Consider the following 19,817-nt stretch of genomic DNA (forward strand, 5'->3'; position numbering starts at 1 on the left):
CAATGACTTGGCCTCCATGGTCATCTGTGGTAATGAATTCTACAGATTCACCAACCTCTGTAAAAGAAATTATCCTCATCTCTATTCTAAACAGAAGTCCCTCACGTTCTAAACTCCCCAACTATAGGTAACACCCTCTCCACATCCACTCTATCTAGACCTTTCAGTATTCTACAGGTTTCAATGAGATCTCCCTTCATTCTTCTAAACTCCAGCAAAAACAGGCCCAAAGCTTTCAAATGCTCCTCATACATTAAGCATTTCATTCCTGGGATCATTGTTGTGAACTTTCTTTGGACCGTCTCCAATACCAGCACATCCTTCCCTAGACAAGGAGACTAAAACCGCTCACAAAACTTCAAGTGCTGACTGAACAATGCCTTATAAAGCCTCAGGGTTACATCCTTGCTTCTATATTATTGTTCTCTTCAAATGAATGCTAACAGTGCATTTGCCTCCCTTAGCACAGACTCAACCTACAAGTTAACCTTTAGGGAATCCTGCACCAAGATGTCCAACTCCCTTTGTGCTTCTGATTTCTGAATTTTCTCTCCTTTTAGAAAATAGTCTACAACTTTATTCCTTCTAGCAAAGTACATGACCATTATTTCCCTATATTATATTCTATCTGCCACTTTGCCCATTCTCCTAATCTAACTAACTCCTTCTGCAGACTCTCTACTTCCTCAACACTACCTGCCCCTTCATCTATCTTTATATCATCTGCAAACCTCATCCACAAAGTCATCAATTCCATCATCCAAATCATTGACTTGAAATCTGAAAGATTAATGTGGTCCTATCACTAACCCCTTCAGATACCCATTAGTCACCGGCAACCAACCTGAAAAGGTCCCCTTTACTGCCATTTCACAGGACTAAAAGGATTTTTAACATTCTCTCTATATAGTATATTTCTAAATGTATAACAATAGTACTGATCAGAAATGAATATAATTATCTCCCTTTATATTGATGCTGCACATGGTAAAATTCTGAACATTACAGACACTATAATAATGCTGCAAATCTGAGTTCTGATGCAATTTGAGAGCCTGTGGAATGTCGAATGCTGGGTGAACAATGTAGTCTTTGCAGTACTGCAAGTGTACACTTCAGCACTCAGTGACGGGTGCCGATATTTTTGTTTTGCCGGTGCAGGGGAACCGTACTTGCTGCCTTCACACGGGAGGGAGGGGAGCTGGGAGTGTCTTTGGGGTTCTAACATTTAACTGTTGTTCATTATTTGGGGCACTCCTCTGTTTTCGAGGATGGTTGCGAAGAAAAAGCATTTCAGGATGTATATTGTATACATTTCTCTAACATTAAATGTACTTTTGAAACCTTTGAATTTTCAACATACGTTTTTCCATTTGGCCTTCCAAATATCTTAATGGAGAAGTACCAAACGGTTCCCTTGTTTAACTTGTCAACCATCATGAACATCCATGCATTTTCCATGGTAACTCCCGTGTAACTAAGAAGATGTAGCCCTTCTGTGAATCAATGAAACATCAAGGAAGGAGGATGCCCACTAGAAAAACCTAGATTTGCTTTTGCATCAGCTCACCCAATGCTCAAAATCTATGACATGGCTTTGCTCACCATCAAGCTGGCTATTGGATAGAACTTCCTAACTCCACTCTTCCTTAACTCAACACTATATGAAATTACCTGCTGTGCACATACAAATTCTCATCAAGTCCTATTCACTACACTATTCCTCATTACATCAAAATATATCACTACATTGGCTCCAATTTAAATAGCAGGTTGATTTTAACATCCCACCATAGCCTTCACCACCCTGTCTCTACAATCTCCTTTTTATCGTCCCCAGTTTTATGACTCCATCATGAACTTAACTTCAACTCCCAAGGCTATAAGCCCCCACTATCTCACTAGCTCTCTGTAGTAACTTCTACTTTGAAAAAGGCACACACGACAACTTCATGCCAAAGAAATAACTTTATCTCAAACTTCAAAACCATTATGTATATACAGAGGCTTTCACAACCCCTACAGCATTGCAGAGACACTATATCAGAACCCACTAGAAGTAAAAAGAACGGAAGCAGAACCCCCCATTATCCTAATTAGTATTAACTTACTTTTAATAATGCTCACATTACAACACTCTCTACCTCATGTTCAGAATCAGAATCAGAATCAGGTTTATTATCACTGGCATGTGACGTGAAATTTGTTAACTTAGCAGCAGCAGTCCAATGCAATACATAATCTAGCAGAGAGATTGTAAAATTTCAAGCAGGGAGGTTGCAGACAGAAATTCAAGTGGTGAATTTCTGTTCATTTTTAAAAAGTAAAACAAACTCTAATAGAACGTTTGAATTCTGAAATGCCATGTTAAATTACTTTATACTTATAGTGCAAATACCAGAATCATACTCACCTAACCCTTCTTCTTGCTGATCTACACAGTTCCTCCAAAACCACCTTAGCCCCGTCACTCCATTTTCTTTCCCCTTCTTTTCTTCCTCAGCTCATCACCCACACTCTCCTCCCCTTACTGCTTACACCTGCCCACACCAGCACTCCTATTTGATTCCATGCTTCGCCAGCAGTTTTCATCATTGGCAGCTCTGTTACCTGGGCCCATCACCTGCTGACTTCTGTCACTATTTCTACTCTTCTCTCCTCCATATGTTCATCATCCTTCCTCACCTGAATGTAGGCATCACTTGCCAGCCATTGCTCACAACACTCTACTGGCTCTATCTTTTAGTCTAGGTGAAGAATCTGAACCCAAAAGGTCAGCTGTCTATTTTCCTCCAGATGCTGCCTGAGCTGCAGAATTTGCTCTGGCAAGTTCACTTCTTCTTACCAAACTAAATGCAACTAACAGTAAAGTGAAAATCAGAGATTTACCAAAACGTACTGCACAGATTTATGCTCCGATCATAATTACGACCACGAGAAAAATTAAGATAGGAAGAAATAATCATAACCAAATTAAAGTTTGCCACTTCCATTATTAATTTACGAAAAGGTGTACTTCATACTATCTTAAATTCACAGGGATTGAAAATGTATACTTCAAAACTGGAACAGAGCAGGCTGAGTAATGTAATTAATTATGAAGAGGAAAGCAGTGTAACTCAGTGGATTATACTGAAATCACAAAACAGCTGAGTGAAATCTCCTGCAGGAGCAGGGGTAACATTGGACCACAGGGGACTGTTTGGCCAGAACAGGTTGGCTGCCCTCATGATCAGAGGACACATCTTATCATGGCATGTTAATCGGATTTTCATGAAACTACTGCCTCCTTCATAAGCTTTAGAGAGATTTATGGCAGCAATTTATAAAATGTAAATGAAATATTTATTTAACTGATTGCCTTCGTGGAGATTAGAAGCAGTCCTGCATGAAAGTAGATAGCATTTAAGAGGAAGTCAATGATGAAAGTAGGTTTGGGATTATATTTAAATTGATGAAAAATTCCTAGGCACTTGGTCTCAGGGATTTATACTTTTAATTTCTGCTTTTAAGTGAGCAGTTTCTGCACACAGAATCTTAATGATCAATTTTCATATGATCTGGACAGGTGGCCTAAAATTCTAGGGTCTCTTAAGGACCATGAGTAAAATGAGATTGATCACATATGACGCAATGATTCATTTTAAAGCTCTGTATAAAATCAGGCAAACCCCACAATAATTGCCAATTGTTTCTCACACATTGTAAAAATGGGGCTTTTGGGAAATATAAAATCTACATTTAGTGCAACATGAGAGCTTCTCTCTATCTCTGGTTGAACTATTGTTGGGACTAAGTAAAGAATCATGCAATCTGTGTGACCTTTAGTAGAATATTGATAAACAAAAGGAAAAAAATTGTAAAGTACACTTTGATTAGCAATTGAATAAATTAGTTGTCCAGTAAAATTAGTCATTTGTTTTGTTTTATGTCCATTCTTCCATTAAGTATGAATGGAACAAGAAAAAATATTAACTGAAGATATATCATGTTCAACTTCAAATAATATCTTTTCAAAATTTCACAATATTCAATTTCTTAAATGATGTCACATTATATTTAATGTACCCTTAGAGGCATTAAATTGTGATTATTTCGGAGAAGGAAGTCTGAGAATCGGACTGGGAGTGCGGAGGAAGCCATTTTGAATTTTTTTGGTTTTTTTTCATCGGAGTTCAGAGAGGCGGGACTGCGCAGGCGTGTGATGTTGGGCAGTGAAGCATGGAAGTTTTACAAGGAACACAAGCCGTATACAACGGGCAGTGGAGTGAGCCAGGAGCAGTGAAGGCTTAAGGGCTTTGGCTCAATGGGCTTATGTGGAAATGGGCGAGGCGAAGAAGGTTTGGTATTCATTTGTTCCTGTTATTTGAGGAGAGGGGGAAGTATGAGTGTTAGGGCAGCTTGTTGTTCTCAGTGTCGGATGTGGGAGGTCGTGGAGTCTACCAGCCTCCTGGACGTCCACATCTGCGCCAGGTGCGCCGAGACACAGCTCCTAAGGGACCGCATTACGGAACTGGAGCTGCAGTTCGATGACCTTCGTCTGATCAGGGAGAGTGAGGAGTTGATAGAAAGGAGTTACAGGCAGGTGGTCACACCGGGGCCACGGGAGGCAGACAAGTGGGTCACAGTTAGGAGGGGGAAGGGGAAAACTCAGGTACTAGAGAGTACCCCAGTGGCTGTGGCCCTTGACAATAAGTCCTCCAGTTTGAATACTGTTGAGGGGGACAGCTTACCTGGGGGAAGCAACATTGGCCGTGCCTCCGGCACAGAGTCCGGCCCTGTAGCTCAGAAGGGTAGGGAAAGGAAGAAGAGGGCAAAAGTAATAGGGAACTCGATAGTTAGGGGGTCAGATAGACGATCCTGTGGACACAGTCCGGAGACCTGGATGGTAGTTTGGCTCCTTGGTGCCAGGGTCCGAGACATTTCTGATCACGTCCAAGATATCCTGAAGTGGGAGGGAGTAGAGCCAGAAATTGTGGTACGTATAGGTACCAATGACATAGGTAGGAAAAGGGGAGAGGTCCTGAAAGGAGAATATAGGGAGTTAGGAAGGGAGTTGAGAAGAAGGACCGCAAAGGTGGTAATCTTGGGATTACTGCCTGTGCCACGCGACAGTGAGAGTAGGAATGCAATAAGGTGGAGGATAAATGCGTGGCTGAGGGATTGGAGCAAGGGGCAGGGATTCAACTTTTTGGATTATTGGGACCTCTTTTGGCACAGGTGTGACCTGTACAAAAAGGATGAGTTGCACTTGAACCCTAGGCGGACCAATATCCTGGTGCGGAGATTTGCGAAGGCTACTGAGGTGTCTTTAAACTAGAATGGTTGAGGGTTGGGAATCAAATTGAAGAGACTAGGAGAGAGGAGGTTAGTTCACAAATAGAGAAAGCTAGTAGACAGTGTGTGAGGGAGGATAGGCAGGGGACAGAGAACGGGAGCACTCAGACCGAAGGTGTAGGAGAGAAGGAAGAAAAAGATAACAAAGTTCTTTGCACCATTAAGGATAAAAAGAGAGTAAGAGGCGGAGAGTTTCTTAAATGCATCTATTTTAATGCTAGGAGCATTGTAAGAAAGGTGGATGAGCTTAGAGCATGGATTGATACTTGGAAATATGATATTGCTATTAGTGAAACATGGTTGCAGGACGGGTGTGATTGGCAACTAAATATTCCAGGATTTTGTTGCTTCAGGTGTGATAGAATAGGAGGGACAAGAGGGTGAGGTGTTGCATTGCTTGTCAGAGAAAATATAACAGCAGTGCTCTGGCAGGATAGATTAGTGGACTCGTCTAGGGAGGCTATTTGGGTGGAATTGAGGTATGGGAAAGATGTAGCGACGCTTATAGGGGTGTATTATAGACCACTTAATGGGGACCGAGAATTGGAGGAGCAAATTTGTAAGGAGATAGCAGACATTTGTAGTAAGCACAATGTTGTGATTGTGGGAGATTTTAATTTTCCACACATAGATTGGGAAGCCCATTCTGTAAAAGGGCTGGATGGTTTGGAGTTTGTCAAATGTGTGCAAGATAGTTTTTTGCAGCAATACATAGAGGTACCAACAAGAGAAGGGGCAGTGTTGGATCTCCTGTTAGGGAATAAGATAGAGCAGGTGAAGGAGGTATCTGTTGGGGAGCACTTCGGGTCCAATGATCACAATACCATTAGTTTCAATATAATTATGGAGAAGGATAGGACTGGACCCAGGGTTGAGATTTTTGATTGGAGAAAGGCTAACTCTGAGGAGATGCGAAAGGATTTAGAAGGAGTGGATTGGGGCAATTAGTTTTATGGGAAGGATGTAATAGAGAAATGGAGGTCATTTAAAGGTGAAATTTTGAGGGTACAGGCTCTTTATGTTCCTGTTAGGTTGAAAGGAAAGGTTAAAAGTTTGAGAGAGCCATGGTTTTCAAAGGATATTGGAAACTTGGTTCGGAAAAGGAGAGGGATCTACAATAAATATAGGCAGCTTGGAGTAAATGAGGTGCTCGAGGAATATAAAGAATGTAAAAAGAACTTTAAGATATAAATTAGAAAAGCTAAAAGAAGATATGAGGCTGCTTTGGCAAGTAAGGTGAAAATAAATCCAAAGGGTTTCTACAGTTATATTAATAGCAAAAGAATAGTGAGGGATAAAATTGGTCCCTTAGAGAATCAGAGTGGACGGCTATGTGCAGAGCCAAAAGAGATGGGGGAGATTTTGGACAATTTCTTTTCAGTATTCACTAAGGAGAAGGATATTGAATTGTGTAAGGTAAAGGAAACAAGAAGGGTAGTTATGGAAAGTATGATGATTAAAGAAGAGGAAGTACTTGCGCTTTTAAGGAATATAAAAGTTCATAAGTCTCCGGGTCCAGACAAGATATTCCCTAGGACCTTGAGGGAAGTTAGTGTGGAAATAGCAGGGGCTCTGACAGAAATATTTCAAATGTCATTAGAAATGGGGATGGTGCCGGAGAATTGGCGTATTGCTCATGTGGTTCCATTGTTTAAAAAGGGTTCTAAGAGTAAACCTAGCAATTATCGGCCTGTGTGTTTGACGTCAGTGGTGGGTAAATTGATGGAGAGTGTTCTCAGAGATGGTATATATAATTACCTGGATAGACAGAGCCTGATTAGGAACAGTCAACATGGATTTGTGCGTAAAAGGTCATGTTTGACAAATCTTATTGAATTTTTTGATGAGGTTACTAGGAGAGTTGACGAGCGTAAAGCAGTGGATGTTGTCTATATGGACTTCAGTAAGGCCTTTGACAAGATTCCACATGGAAGGTTAGTTAGGAAGGTTCAATCATTAGGCATTAATATCGAAGTAGTAAAATGGATTCAGCAGTAGCTGGATGGGAGATGCCAGAGAGTGGTGGTGGATAACTGTGTGTCAGATTGGAGGACCGTGTCTAGCGGTGTGCCTCAGGGATCTGTACTGAGTCAAATGTTGTTTGTCACACATATTAATGATCTGGATGATGGGGTGGTAAATTGGATTAGTAAGTATGCAGGTGATACTAAGATAGGTGGAGTTGTGGATAATGAAGTAGGTTTTCAAAGCTTGCAGAGAGATTTAGGCCAGTTAGAAGAGTGGGCTGAAAGATGGCAGATGGAGTTTAATGCTGAAAAATGTGGGGTGCTACATTTTGGTAGGACTAATCAAAATAGGATATACATGGTAAATGGTAGGGCATTGAAGAATGCTGTAGAACAGAGGGATCTAGGAATAATGGTGCATATTTCCCTGAAGGTGGAATCTCATGTGGATAGGGTGGTGAAGAAAACTTTTAGTATGCTGGCCTTTATTAATCAGAGCATTGAGTATAGGAGTTGGGATGTAATGTTGAAATTGTATAAGGCATTGGTGAGGCCAAATTTGGAGTATTGTGTACAGTTCTGGTCAGTGAATTATAGGAAAGATGTCAACAAAATTGAGAGAGTACGGAGGAGATTTACTAAAATGTTGCCTGGGTTTCATCTCCTAAGTTACAGAGAGAGGTTGAACAAGTTAGGTCTTTATTCTTTGGAGCATAGAAGGTTGAGGGAGGACTTGATAGAGGTATTAAAATTATGAGGGTGATAGATAGAGTTGACGTGGATAGGCTTTTTCCATTGGGAGTGGGGGAGATTCAAACAAGAGGACATGAGTTGAGAGTTAAAGGGCAAAAGTTTAGGGGTAACATGAGGGGGAACTTCTTTACTCAGAGAGTGGTAGCTGTGTGAAACGAGCTATCAGCAGAAGTGGTTGAGGCAGTTTCGATGTTGTCATTTAAAGTTAAATTGGATAGATATATGGACAGGAAAGGAATGGAGGGTTATGGGCTGAGTGCAGGTCGGTGGGACTAGGTGAGAGTAAGAGTAAGGACTAGAAGGGCCAAGATAGCCTGTTTCTGTACTGTAATTGTTATATGGTTATATGGTTATCAGTTGTTTACCAACAGAATTTTCATGAAAATTCAATTATTAATATAATTGAGCAAAGTTTTCTGTTCCAAAATATTTCAAATACTAATTACATTTAATTCCAAGAAAGAAATGGGGAGGACACAAATAGAACATGTAAAAAAGAACATTTGTGAAGTTGATAGAAATTAAGCATAGATAAATTGGGACAAACCTTAACATGTAAAAGGCAGTGACTTTCCTAGCAGGTAATCAAAATCAGAATCAGAATCAGGTTTATTATCACTGGCATGTGATGTGAAATTTGTTAACTTAGCAGCAGCAGTTCAATATAATGCATAATCTAGCAGAGAGAAAAAAATATAATAAAAGTAATATTAATAAATAAACAAGTAAATCTATTATGTATATTGAATAGATTTTAAAAATGTGGAAAAACAGAAATACTGTGTATTTAAAAAAAAGTGAGGTAGTGTCCAAAGATTTAATGTCCATTTAGGAATAGGATGGCAGAGGGGAAGAAGCTATTCCTGAATCGCTGAATGTGTGCCTTCAGGCTTCTGTACCTCCTACCTGATGGTAACAGTGAGAAAAGGGCATGCCCTGGGTGCTGGAGGTCCTTAATAATGGACGCTGCCTTTCTGAGACACTGCTCCCTAAAGATGTCCTGGGTACTTTGTAGGCTCGTACCCAAGATGGAGCTGACTAGATTTACAACCTTCTGCAGTTTCTTTCAGTCCTGTGCAGTAGCGCCTCTGTACCAGACAGTGATGCAGCCTGTTAGAATGCTCTCCACCGTATAACTATAGAAGGTTTTGAGTGTATTAGTTGATATGCCTAGTGTGGACACGTGGTCAAGTGGTTAAGGCATTGGACTAGCTACCTGAAGTTCGTGAGTTCGAGCCCCAGCTGAGGGAATGTGTTGTGTCCTTGAACAAGGCACTTAATCACACATTGCTCTGCGACGACACTGGTGCCAAGCTGTATGGGTCCTAATGCCCTTCCCTTGGACAACATTGGTGTCGTGGAGAGGGGAGGCTTGCAGCATGGGCATCTGCTGGTCTTCCATACAACCTTGCCCAGGCCTGCGCCCTGGAGAGTGAAGACTTTCCAGGCGCAGATCCATGGTCTCGCAAGGCTAAAGGGTGCCTTTCTTTTTTGTTGATATGCCAAATCTCTTCAAACTCCTAATAAAGTATAGCTGCTGTCTTGCCTTCTTTATAACTACATCGGTATGTTGGGACCACGTTAGATCCTCAGAGATCTTGACACCCAGAAACCTGAAACTGCTCACTCTCTCCACTTCTAATCCCTCTATGAGGATTGGTATGTGTTCCTTCGTCTTACCCTTCCTGAAGTCCATAATCAGTTCTTTCGTCTTACTGACGTTGAGTGCCAGGTTGTTGCTGCAGCACCACTCCACTAGTTGGCATATCACACTTCTGTACACCCTCTCCTCACCACCTGAGATTCTATCAACAATGGTTGTATCGTCAGCAAATATATAGATAGTATTTGAGCTATGCCTAGCCACACAGTCATGTGTATATAGAGAGAAGAGCAGTGGGCTAAGCACACACCCCTGAGGTGCACCAGTGTTGATCATCAGTGAGGAGGATATGTTATCACCAATCCGCACAGATTGTGGTCTTCCGGTTAGGAAGTCGAGGATCCAATTGCAGAGAGAGGTACAGAGGCCCAGGTTCTGTAATTTCTCAATCAGGATTGTGGGGATGATGGTATTAAATGCTGGGCTATAGTTGATGAACAGCATCCCGACATAGGTGTTTGTGTTATCTAGGTGGTCTAAAGCCGTGTAGAGAGCCATTAAGCTTGCGTCTGCTGTTGACCTATTGTGGCGATAGGCAAATTGCAATGGGCCTGGAGTGGGTTAAGTCCATTTAAACAGTAAAGTTGTCAGTATAATGTAAATTGATGTCAAACTGAGAGTGTAAAAACCTCATCGTAGTCATAGAATCATGGACCTGTATAACACAAAGTGAGTCTCTTTGGCCCAGCACATTCTTGGTGACAGTGATGGCTATCTACACTTATCCCACTTCCCTACATTATGCCATATTCCTGAGTGACTCTTCAATCCAAATACCTGCCTAAGTGTCTTTTAAATGTTTAAGTTGTTTCTACTTTGACCTCCTCCTCTGGCATTTCCAAAATCCATCACCTTCCACATGGAAAAACTAGCTTCTTCGATTTTCTTCAAAATTCTCCCATCTTATACCTACAATATGCCCTCGAATTTTAAAATTTTCTACCCCAAGGGAGAAGACTCCGTGACGTTTGTAACCCTGAAATACTGTTATCTCTATAAAGTCACCCTCAGCCGACCTACACTCCAAAGAAAACAAACCCAGTCTGTCCCATCTCTTCACATAATCAAAGCTCTCCACTCTAGATAATATCCTGATGAATCTCTTCTGCATTCTTTCTAAGTTACCACACCCTTCTTCAGTTATGGTGAATAAAAATGTACACAATACTCCCAGTGCGGTCTAACCAACACTTCATACGGTCCAACATGATGTCCCAAATTGTGTACTCAATACTTTCATCTGTGAAAGCAACCATTTCAGATGCCTTCCTTATATCCCTATTCATATACATCATCCTCTTCAGGAACCAGGAACTTGCAACCAAGTTTTTCTGTACTTCAGCACTCCTAGGGTCCTTGCCATTTACTGTATTTGTCCTGCCTATAGTTGGCATGCCAGAAAGCATTACCTCATACTTGTCTGTATTAAATTCAATCTGCCACTGACTGACTCATCTTTTCAGTTGACGCATGCCCCTTAAACAACCTTCCTTGCTGTCTACTATTTCACCAATTTCTGTCACTAATGTGGGAGAGGAAAGTTGGTAATTCAATTACGATGGAATAAAATAAAATAACTGCAAAACTACATCAAGAAATTACTGTACTTCCCCTGTTTTTGGATTCAATGATGAAGGCTATGTATGTCAAGAAAGGCGGGCAGTGTTCCAAATCCCACAATCTGACCACTTCATTTTAATTTGCAACTCTTACACCAAAGCACCTTGTCAGCTGCACTTTCTAATGTTCCCATTTCTACAGTCACCACTGACATTTAGCCTCATTCAGATCCAAATGCATCTTCTTCCGTTCTCACTAAGCTCCAGTTCCATCAATCCACATACCCTCATTGTTTTACCCTGACTCATTGCTCTCTCTCTCTTTCTGCAGAAACAGGAGGTGAAGCAGAAAATGGGAAATATTTCTCTGCCATCAGCCAACTAATTCCATTGAGTCAACAGGGATATTAGTATGAATAGGCACCGGAGATGGAAAGATAAGTGTTCACAATCACCTGGTGACAATTCTATTTCAGTTAGATATTGGGATATAATACTCTTCTGACATGGCATTAGCAGTGAGTGAAAACAACGCAAAAACTGTAAAAACTTAAAAATTCACATTTTAGTCCTCAATTCTTAACAAATTCTCCAGCAATACTACTGGACACGCAGCGGGACTACAGTGATAACTGCTGGCTTTCATCTACTAATACAGATATTCACATTTTCATAGGGCTAATAGGAAAGATGTGGGTCTGTGCACCAAAAGTGAACATCAGCAGTCAATGTACATTGCATCAGGAACAGGGATATGACAGAGGTGTTCCCAACAGAGACTGAATGACTCTCCAATCTCTGATGCTGCTGCTCAGGGTAGGTAAACAACAAACTACTTCTAGAGGTGGATGGTTAGGTGTTGACCTGAATCACATTGTGCAGATAAAGTGGAGGAACTCTTCTTGAATGTGTAAGTGACAATGCCAGCACTTTCACAGAGATATCCAAAGAATTACAAATAGTCCACTTCTGAATCACGACCACACTAAATATAATAGATATTTCACCATTGGTATCCCATACCCCAATAACCCATCGCAAACTGAAACATCTTATTCCTTCCTTCTGCCTTGAAAATATTCTCTAATATCAACTTTCCACAAGTTTTTAGACATTCAACCCAACATCTCCTGACATGGCTTGGCATCAATTCCTGTCTTCTGAACCCACAATGAACACCTTTGGGATGTTTCTCTAGTTTAAAACACTGATTAAATAAAAAGATTTGCTGTTTTGTTTAATAATAGAATCAGTAAAACTAGTCGATAAAATACTGAAAGACTCAAATAAAAGTCAATGATAAAGTAATAATTATTTGGAAGGTTTTTGCAATAAAAGGTGTTCATTAAGGTGAAGAACAAACAAGAAATTGTTAAGTGATTCACTTTGGCGAGAAAATGAGATGTGACAATATGATGAAAATGGTACTGTATTAACTGCAGGAACAGAGACCCCTGTGGCCTCTTCAAAGGTAGCAGGACAATCAAGAAGACATTTAAAGAAGGCAATTGGAATTCTTGTCTTAATGAAAATAAGCACTGACTAAAAGAGCGACTACTAATGGTAAACACTGACAAAACATTGCTTAGGCCCTGTGTGATGCACTGTGGCCATGGGTGGCTCCTTACAGAGGTGTCAGAGGGGATTAATTAGGATAAATTCTGTCATGTGGAGAGAGAAATTGTGACATTCGCCTTAAAGCATAGGAGGTTAAAGAGAAGTTTACAAGAATGTGATTTTTCTGTTATTCAGGAAAAGGAGAAATTATTGATTTTATAACAAGCCAATTTGTTTGTGCCAAGGGCAAGTGTAAGGTTACTAATGCAGTATAACGTTTCATTCACTCTGTCCCAGTACTATAATTCAGGCCAATCTTGAGAAAGGAATATGATTACACCCCTCACATTGTGGCTCCTCTAAAGGATGGTATCCAATTAAAGACAGTTTTATGTATCAATTCAGATCCACTAGAAACTGGATTGATATAAGACAAAAAAGGCCATAAACAACTCCTCTAACCATCCGAGAGTTCAAAATCTATTATACAGAGCTGGATATGAACAGAGCCCTAGAGATGAAAAGCCAGTGAACTACACAACAGCCTTCAATATATTATCTGAATAGATAAAATGTCTCCTATTCTAAACTTCATTTGTCCTGTCTTTCGTTAGAACATAAATTAGAAGGTAAGTTATGCAAAAGCTTTAAAAAATGCTGAAATTAAATAGTACATACATAAAAGTAATATGTTTACATATTTGCACTCAAGTACCTTTGTGACACAGGACATTTATTTATTTATTTATTTATTAAATTGAAGGTATTAAAGAGGTTATTGAGTCAGTGGCAACCTCTAGTTTGTGGAATCAATACTAATTCTAATTAACTACTTTACTCAAATCATTGTTGGGAAGATTACTTTGGCAATCCAGACAGAATGACATTGCAATATTAATCACTTTCCATGAAATTACACTTCCAGGCACATCTCCCTCTCTCCTCGCCTATTTAATTCAGATGGTACCATTTAATTCATTACTCTGATTAGTTCTTTCCTCCTGGAACATATAACAATACAGCATAGCACAGGCCCTTCAGCCCATAATGTTGTGCCAATCTCTTAATCTACTCTAAATTCAATCTAACACTTCCCTCCTACATAGCGCACCATTTTTCTATCATCAATATGCCTATCTACGATTTTCTTAAATGCCCCTAACGTATTTGCCTCTACTACCACTCTTGCCAGGAAGTTCACAACTCTCTGTGTAAAAATTTACCTCTGACATCCCCCAACATTTTCCTCCAATCTCCTTAAAATTATGCCACCCTGTACTCGCAATTTTCATCCTGGGAAATCGTCTCCGGTTGCCTATTCAGTCATTATCATTTTGTACACCTCTATCAAATTACCTCTTGTTCTCCTTTGCTTCAATGAGAAAAACCCTAGCTTGTTCAACCTGTCTTCATAAAACATGCTTTCCAATCTAAGCAGCTACCTGATACATTTTCTCTGCACCCTCATTAAAGCTTCTACATCTTTGCTATAATGAGGAGATCAGTACTGAACACAATATCCCACATGTGATCTAACCCGGGGTCCCCAACCTTTTTATCACTGCGGACTGGGGCGGAGGGGGCGGGGGTGGTGGTAGGGTTGCCAACGGACAAGAGTAGAGCCAAATACGTTGTTTACACAGAGAGACTACAATGACCATGAAGCCTTGCGCGGGCACCAGTGCACACGCGTGCTTTGTGCATGCGTGCTTTGCGCATGCGTGTACGTGCCGATTTTTTCTACAAATCGTTTTCAGCGATTCTGTTGGGGGCGGGTGTTAATCACGAGCGGAATATAGGTGATAAGTGGCTAATACACTCAATTTCATTTCTAAAAGGGTTTATCTAACGAATTTAATATTAAACACACAGCACATATTTTCCTCGCATGAATACAGCGATAAGTCAATTATCGGGGGAGGACAGGGGAGCTTAAAGTAAGTGTTGAACAAACTTCCAGTAGAAGTGGTAGAGGCAGGTTCAATATTGTCATTTGAAGTTAAATTGAATAGGTATATGGACAGGAAAGGAATGGAGGGTTATGGGCTGAGTGCAGGTCGGTGGGACTAGGTAAGAGTAGCGTTGGGCACGGACTAGAAGGGCAGAGATGGCCTGTTTCCGTGCTGTAATTGTTATATGGTTATATAAGTAAGTCAATCCCATCATAACATTTTAAGTAACGTTTGGATATTAAACACACAGCACATATTTTCCCTGTATGAATATATAAAATCATTGCAACACACCAATATCGCTGAATCAGTGGGAGCCCTGGGCTGAATGCTTGTTTCCCTGCAACCAGATGGTCCCATCGAGGGGTGATGGGAGACAGCGATACTCGAATGGGGTTCCTTATGTCCAGTCCATTACGCAATTTGGTTTTCGTTTCATTCATTGCAGAGATATGTTGGAAATGGAAGCAACGTTTTCAGTGCTTTCGTGGCTATCTCAGGATATTTAGCCTTGACTTTGATCCGAAATGCCAGCAGAGATGTTATGTCAAACATACTTTTCAGCCCGTCGTCATTCGCAAGCTCGAGGAGTTGATCCTCTTCCCACGCTGACATGGATGACGCGCGGGTAATAACCCCGCATGCGTAATGGCTCAACAGTGGGCATGACAAGGAATGAGGAAAGGTGCAGCTGACTCCTATCGCCAAATCATATCGTTTCCCCGCGGCCCGGTAGCACATGCTTTGCGGCCCGGTACCGGTCCATAGCCCAGTGGTTGGGGACCGCTGATCTAACCAGAGTTTTATAGAGCTGCAATATTATCTTGCAGTTCTTGAATTCAATCCCCTGCCTACTGAAGGCCAACACACCATGTCTTCTTAACAACCGTATTAGCTTAATAACAAAAAACAATGCTCAATATCCCCTCTTAAAAAAAAGAAAGGTCAAGAGAAGTTAAATAAAGCATTCAATCAATGGAAAAGGCAATAACATCGTTGGAAAAGTACAATGAGCCATGGAAAAACCTCATAACAGCAGAAGACCAAGGTATTGATAAGTAGAGGAGCAGTAGAATACAAAAGTGAGTTTAGGAGAACATGAAAAGAACATTTAAAAGAAAAAGATTTGTTATTTAATGTAGGAGTACTTATATTTTGAATAAGGAAATTACAGCAAAATTAAATAAACATTGTAAAAGGCACAAAAATCTTTCAGAAATAATGCAAATATACTTAATATTTCAGAAATAAAGGAGAGAGAAATTAAGGAACTCAGACTAGTTAGCCTAATGTCAGAAATAGGAAATACACTGGATTCTATCATTTTGTAAGTAATAATAGAACACTGGGAAACCAGTTGGATGAAGACAATATGGATTTATGTTTGTCAAATCTGCTGGAATTTCTTCAGCAAAGTGCAAGAGGAGACCAGCACTGAAAATGTTTTATTCCAATTATATGGAGCCCTATTAAGACCATATCTGCAATGATGTGTGCAAATATGCTCTCCCTGGCTAACAAAGAATATATTTTAGATATAGGAAGTACATTAAAGGTGCACTATTTATTCCTGTGATGGGAGCTCAGTGTCTGAGCAGATATTAAACAGATTAGGCCTATACAAAAGAAAGAGCAGCGATATCACTAAAATTCAAAACCAATGTTCAACAGGGAGTTGCCAAGTTGATGTTTGCTTGTACTGTAAATCTGTTAATGTCTAGAACTGGAGTCATAATGCCAAATAACGTGTTGGCCATTAACATATTCTTTATTTCTCTAAGACAATTGTGGAAGCTCATTAGCTGAGCATATTCAAATCAGAGATTAATAGACTTCTGGACATTAATGAACCCAGAAATATGGAGTTAGTGCAAGAAAATGTCACAAAAGACAACAAATTACGGTAATTGTAAGGTGCTGAAAAACCTACTCCTGCTTCTGTCACTTTGCTGGGATGACTCAAAATTGAAGATGTACATAATGAATAGATAAGTTTTGTCAGGTCCTGTGGCCCGAAGTGAGCAAATATCAGGATGATTGTCTGTTAAAAGTGCCTTGTTATCCAGTTCCTGCAAAAATTAAGATATCTGCTGGGAGCTGCTGGACTGCCTCGTGCCTTCCTGCCAGGGGAAAGCAAATTCTGCTAAATCCACATCAACAGCCTTTTGGGAATAATTCTGGTTATTGGTGGGCAGCAGTAGAATGGACCTCACCAATCCTCAAATCATTGAAGACATTGATTGAGTGTATTTTAGTTTCTCTAAGATCCTTTTCCAAATACTTTGGGATTTGGTTGATATTGACCCTTCCAGACAACCCTATTGATCATTCTCAAGCAGATTTTCAGCAGAATGGTTTTGGGTTGGGGAAAGAAGGTATTTTCTGAAAGCTTTAATGTAATTCTACTGCTCCCAATATAATTATTTTTATCCCACCCAAAGTTTGCTTCTGTTCAGCCAAATTTTGAAGCACATGTTGGAATGGACAAACAATGATAATGTGGATTAAAATGATCAGTAATAAACGATGCTTATAAAAAGCTGTAAAAAGATTGGCCAATGTTAAAAACTTATAAAAACTCTTAAATAGTCATAGTCATACTTTATTGATCCCCGGGGAAATTGGTTCTGACATGCCTCTGATATTGAGAAACATTCAAAGACACAGAAAACTTGAAGTCACAAAAATATATTTTCAAAAAAAATAAGTCAAATATAATTAATGTGACTCAATTAATATTTAAATAAACTTAATCAATAAAAATGTATTAAATAACACTTTCCTACTTTGTTCACAGCAGTTTCACCCATGGAAATCAAAGGACTTGGCACGCATTTGTCAAGTTTGCTGCAGAAGTCCTGAGCAAAATGGCTAAGTTGCTATTCCCCCGTAGGTCTCTATAAGGAGTCCAGCACTGGAAAGCAGTCCACCACCAGCAGACAGATGGCTACAATTCTATATCTCCATTCACTCAGGAATCACAAACTTATAATGGCTATGCAGGGAAATGTCAAACTTTCCTAACCAGATCTAGACTATTACATTACATATTTTCCAGTTTGAATAAATAAATTCTCTTCATTTCCAGGATACCTCTGTTCCTATTTTTCATTATGTGTCTTTTACTTCTTTTCACCATACTTTACCACAACTACTTTATTAGCAAAAACAATCTTCATTGCCCAATTGAGTTAAAGTATAATACTCTATTGGTTATAACTGCATGCATTTCACCAAATCAAACTTCTATGATTACTTCATTAAATGACAATTAATCACTTACCTAAAGAGTGTTTGCACATTTACTATAGTTTTGGCATCTGCCATGTAATCTTCCTCGGCACTCATTGTACTCTCTTTGTCTACTACAACCATATTGGCAGCAAATGTCACTCCGCACCTCAGCAGATCATCTAGGCTTTAGGGCAGTAAAATACAAAAGTTAACATTCTCTGGATATCTCATAAATCAATCTGCATCAGAGACTACTAGAATTATGTAAATCATTGCTATGTTAAGATTGCTGTAAAATTATTGACATAGTCTTTGAACAATACCAATTAAGCAATGACATGATGGGACATCATAATAATTATGACGATAATTTCCCTAATTATGAACAATCGGTATTTCTTCCCATTATTCTTCTCACAAAAAATGTCTGCCAAGAACTCTATTTTGCAGATTTATTTATTTCTTTAGGAATATAACAGGAGTGATGTTTAGAATTGCTGACATTTTTCACATTTGCATTATTCAACAGTCGACTAATTAGCAATCTTCAAAATGCTTACAAGTCCCAGCGCATCTATCAGCAGCTATAAATAGCATAGAGTTGTAGGCTAGGGAATCTCAAGGAAATTTGAGACAGAGCTGTTAAAGATTCAAGAGAATTCAAATGTGTTTACTTTTAATTTTTGGGTTTTGATATTGTTCCTAAAGAGGAAAGAATTGACACAAGTTAGTGTTGTGTAGAGTTAAACTCTAAGAACAGCTATGGGTGAATCACTGTAAGCGTTGGACTTTGTTTGCGTGCCATAAATGGACTACAGATGGAAGCTACAAATAATCCTATCCCGGCCACAAAGTATTGGGCAGCTTGGGGGGCCAGTAGAGGTACCCTCAGCAAAACCTAGGGCAAACAGCAGCTATCTTAATTCAACACTCGCTCCAGAAAAAATTTCCAGACTTTTCAAAATCAATTTTTGAACTTCTCCATTGTCATTTGTGGATGATACTACAATAGGTCATATTGTAGACAGTGATCAGTTAGGTAATTGAGCCAAGGATTGGCAAAAGGCTTTCAATGTTGATATATCATTAAAAGGTAAAAAATGCAGAGAAGGTTTATGAGGATGCTGCCGGTATATCAGGCCCCTAGTTACAGTGAGATATTAAGGACTTTCCAGGACTTCCTCCCTTGGAACATAAGAAGTTGAGAGGTGACTTTCTAGAGATATATAAAATCGTACAGGGTATAGATAGGGGGAATGTACATGGTCATTTTTCTCTCCGGAAGGGGGACTATAAACTAGAAGGCATAGGTTTCATTTGAGAGCTAAAATATTTAAAATAGACCTGAGGGACAACATCTTCACTCAGTGAGTGGTGCATATATGGAATGAACCACCATAAAAAGTGGTTGAGGCTGGTACATAAACAATATTCAACTAAGTTCACGAGTAGGAATGTGTTAGAGCAGGAGCTCCCCAACTTTTTATGCCATGGACTCCTACCATTAACTGAGGGGTCCGTGGAACCCTGGTTGGGAACCCCTATTTTAGAGGTATATGGGTCACATGGGACTAGCTTGGTGGATACTATGTTCAACATGGGTGAGTTTGGCTGAAGGGCTATTTCCATGCTGTGTTACTCTATATAACTCTACGACTCTATTGGATAACATTGCTAAGGAGCGTGCACACCCTCTTTGATCAGGCAACATCCTAACTGGTAATTGGCTTCCATGGCACATCTTGTGACCCTAATGTACACTTTGAAAGAATCTACCACTTGAAGTATGCGAACT

General features: G+C 39.8%; 1 protein-coding gene across 2 annotated transcripts in view; it reads right to left on the reverse strand.

Annotated features, from left to right (window-relative positions):
• kcnt2a (potassium channel, subfamily T, member 2a) overlaps positions 1-19,817 on the reverse strand; it is a 1,051,023-nt gene that overhangs the window by 392,401 nt on the left and 638,805 nt on the right. For both annotated transcript variants that reach the window (XM_063063856.1, XM_063063854.1), the window contains one exon: positions 18,072-18,206. In XM_063063856.1, coding sequence (XP_062919926.1) covers positions 18,072-18,206 — 135 coding nt within the window. The remainder of the gene's footprint in view (positions 1-18,071; positions 18,207-19,817) is intronic.

The sequence above is a fragment of the Mobula hypostoma genome, chromosome 12, assembly GCF_963921235.1.
Source record: "Mobula hypostoma chromosome 12, sMobHyp1.1, whole genome shotgun sequence".
Classification (NCBI taxonomy): Eukaryota; Metazoa; Chordata; class Chondrichthyes; order Myliobatiformes; family Myliobatidae; genus Mobula; species Mobula hypostoma.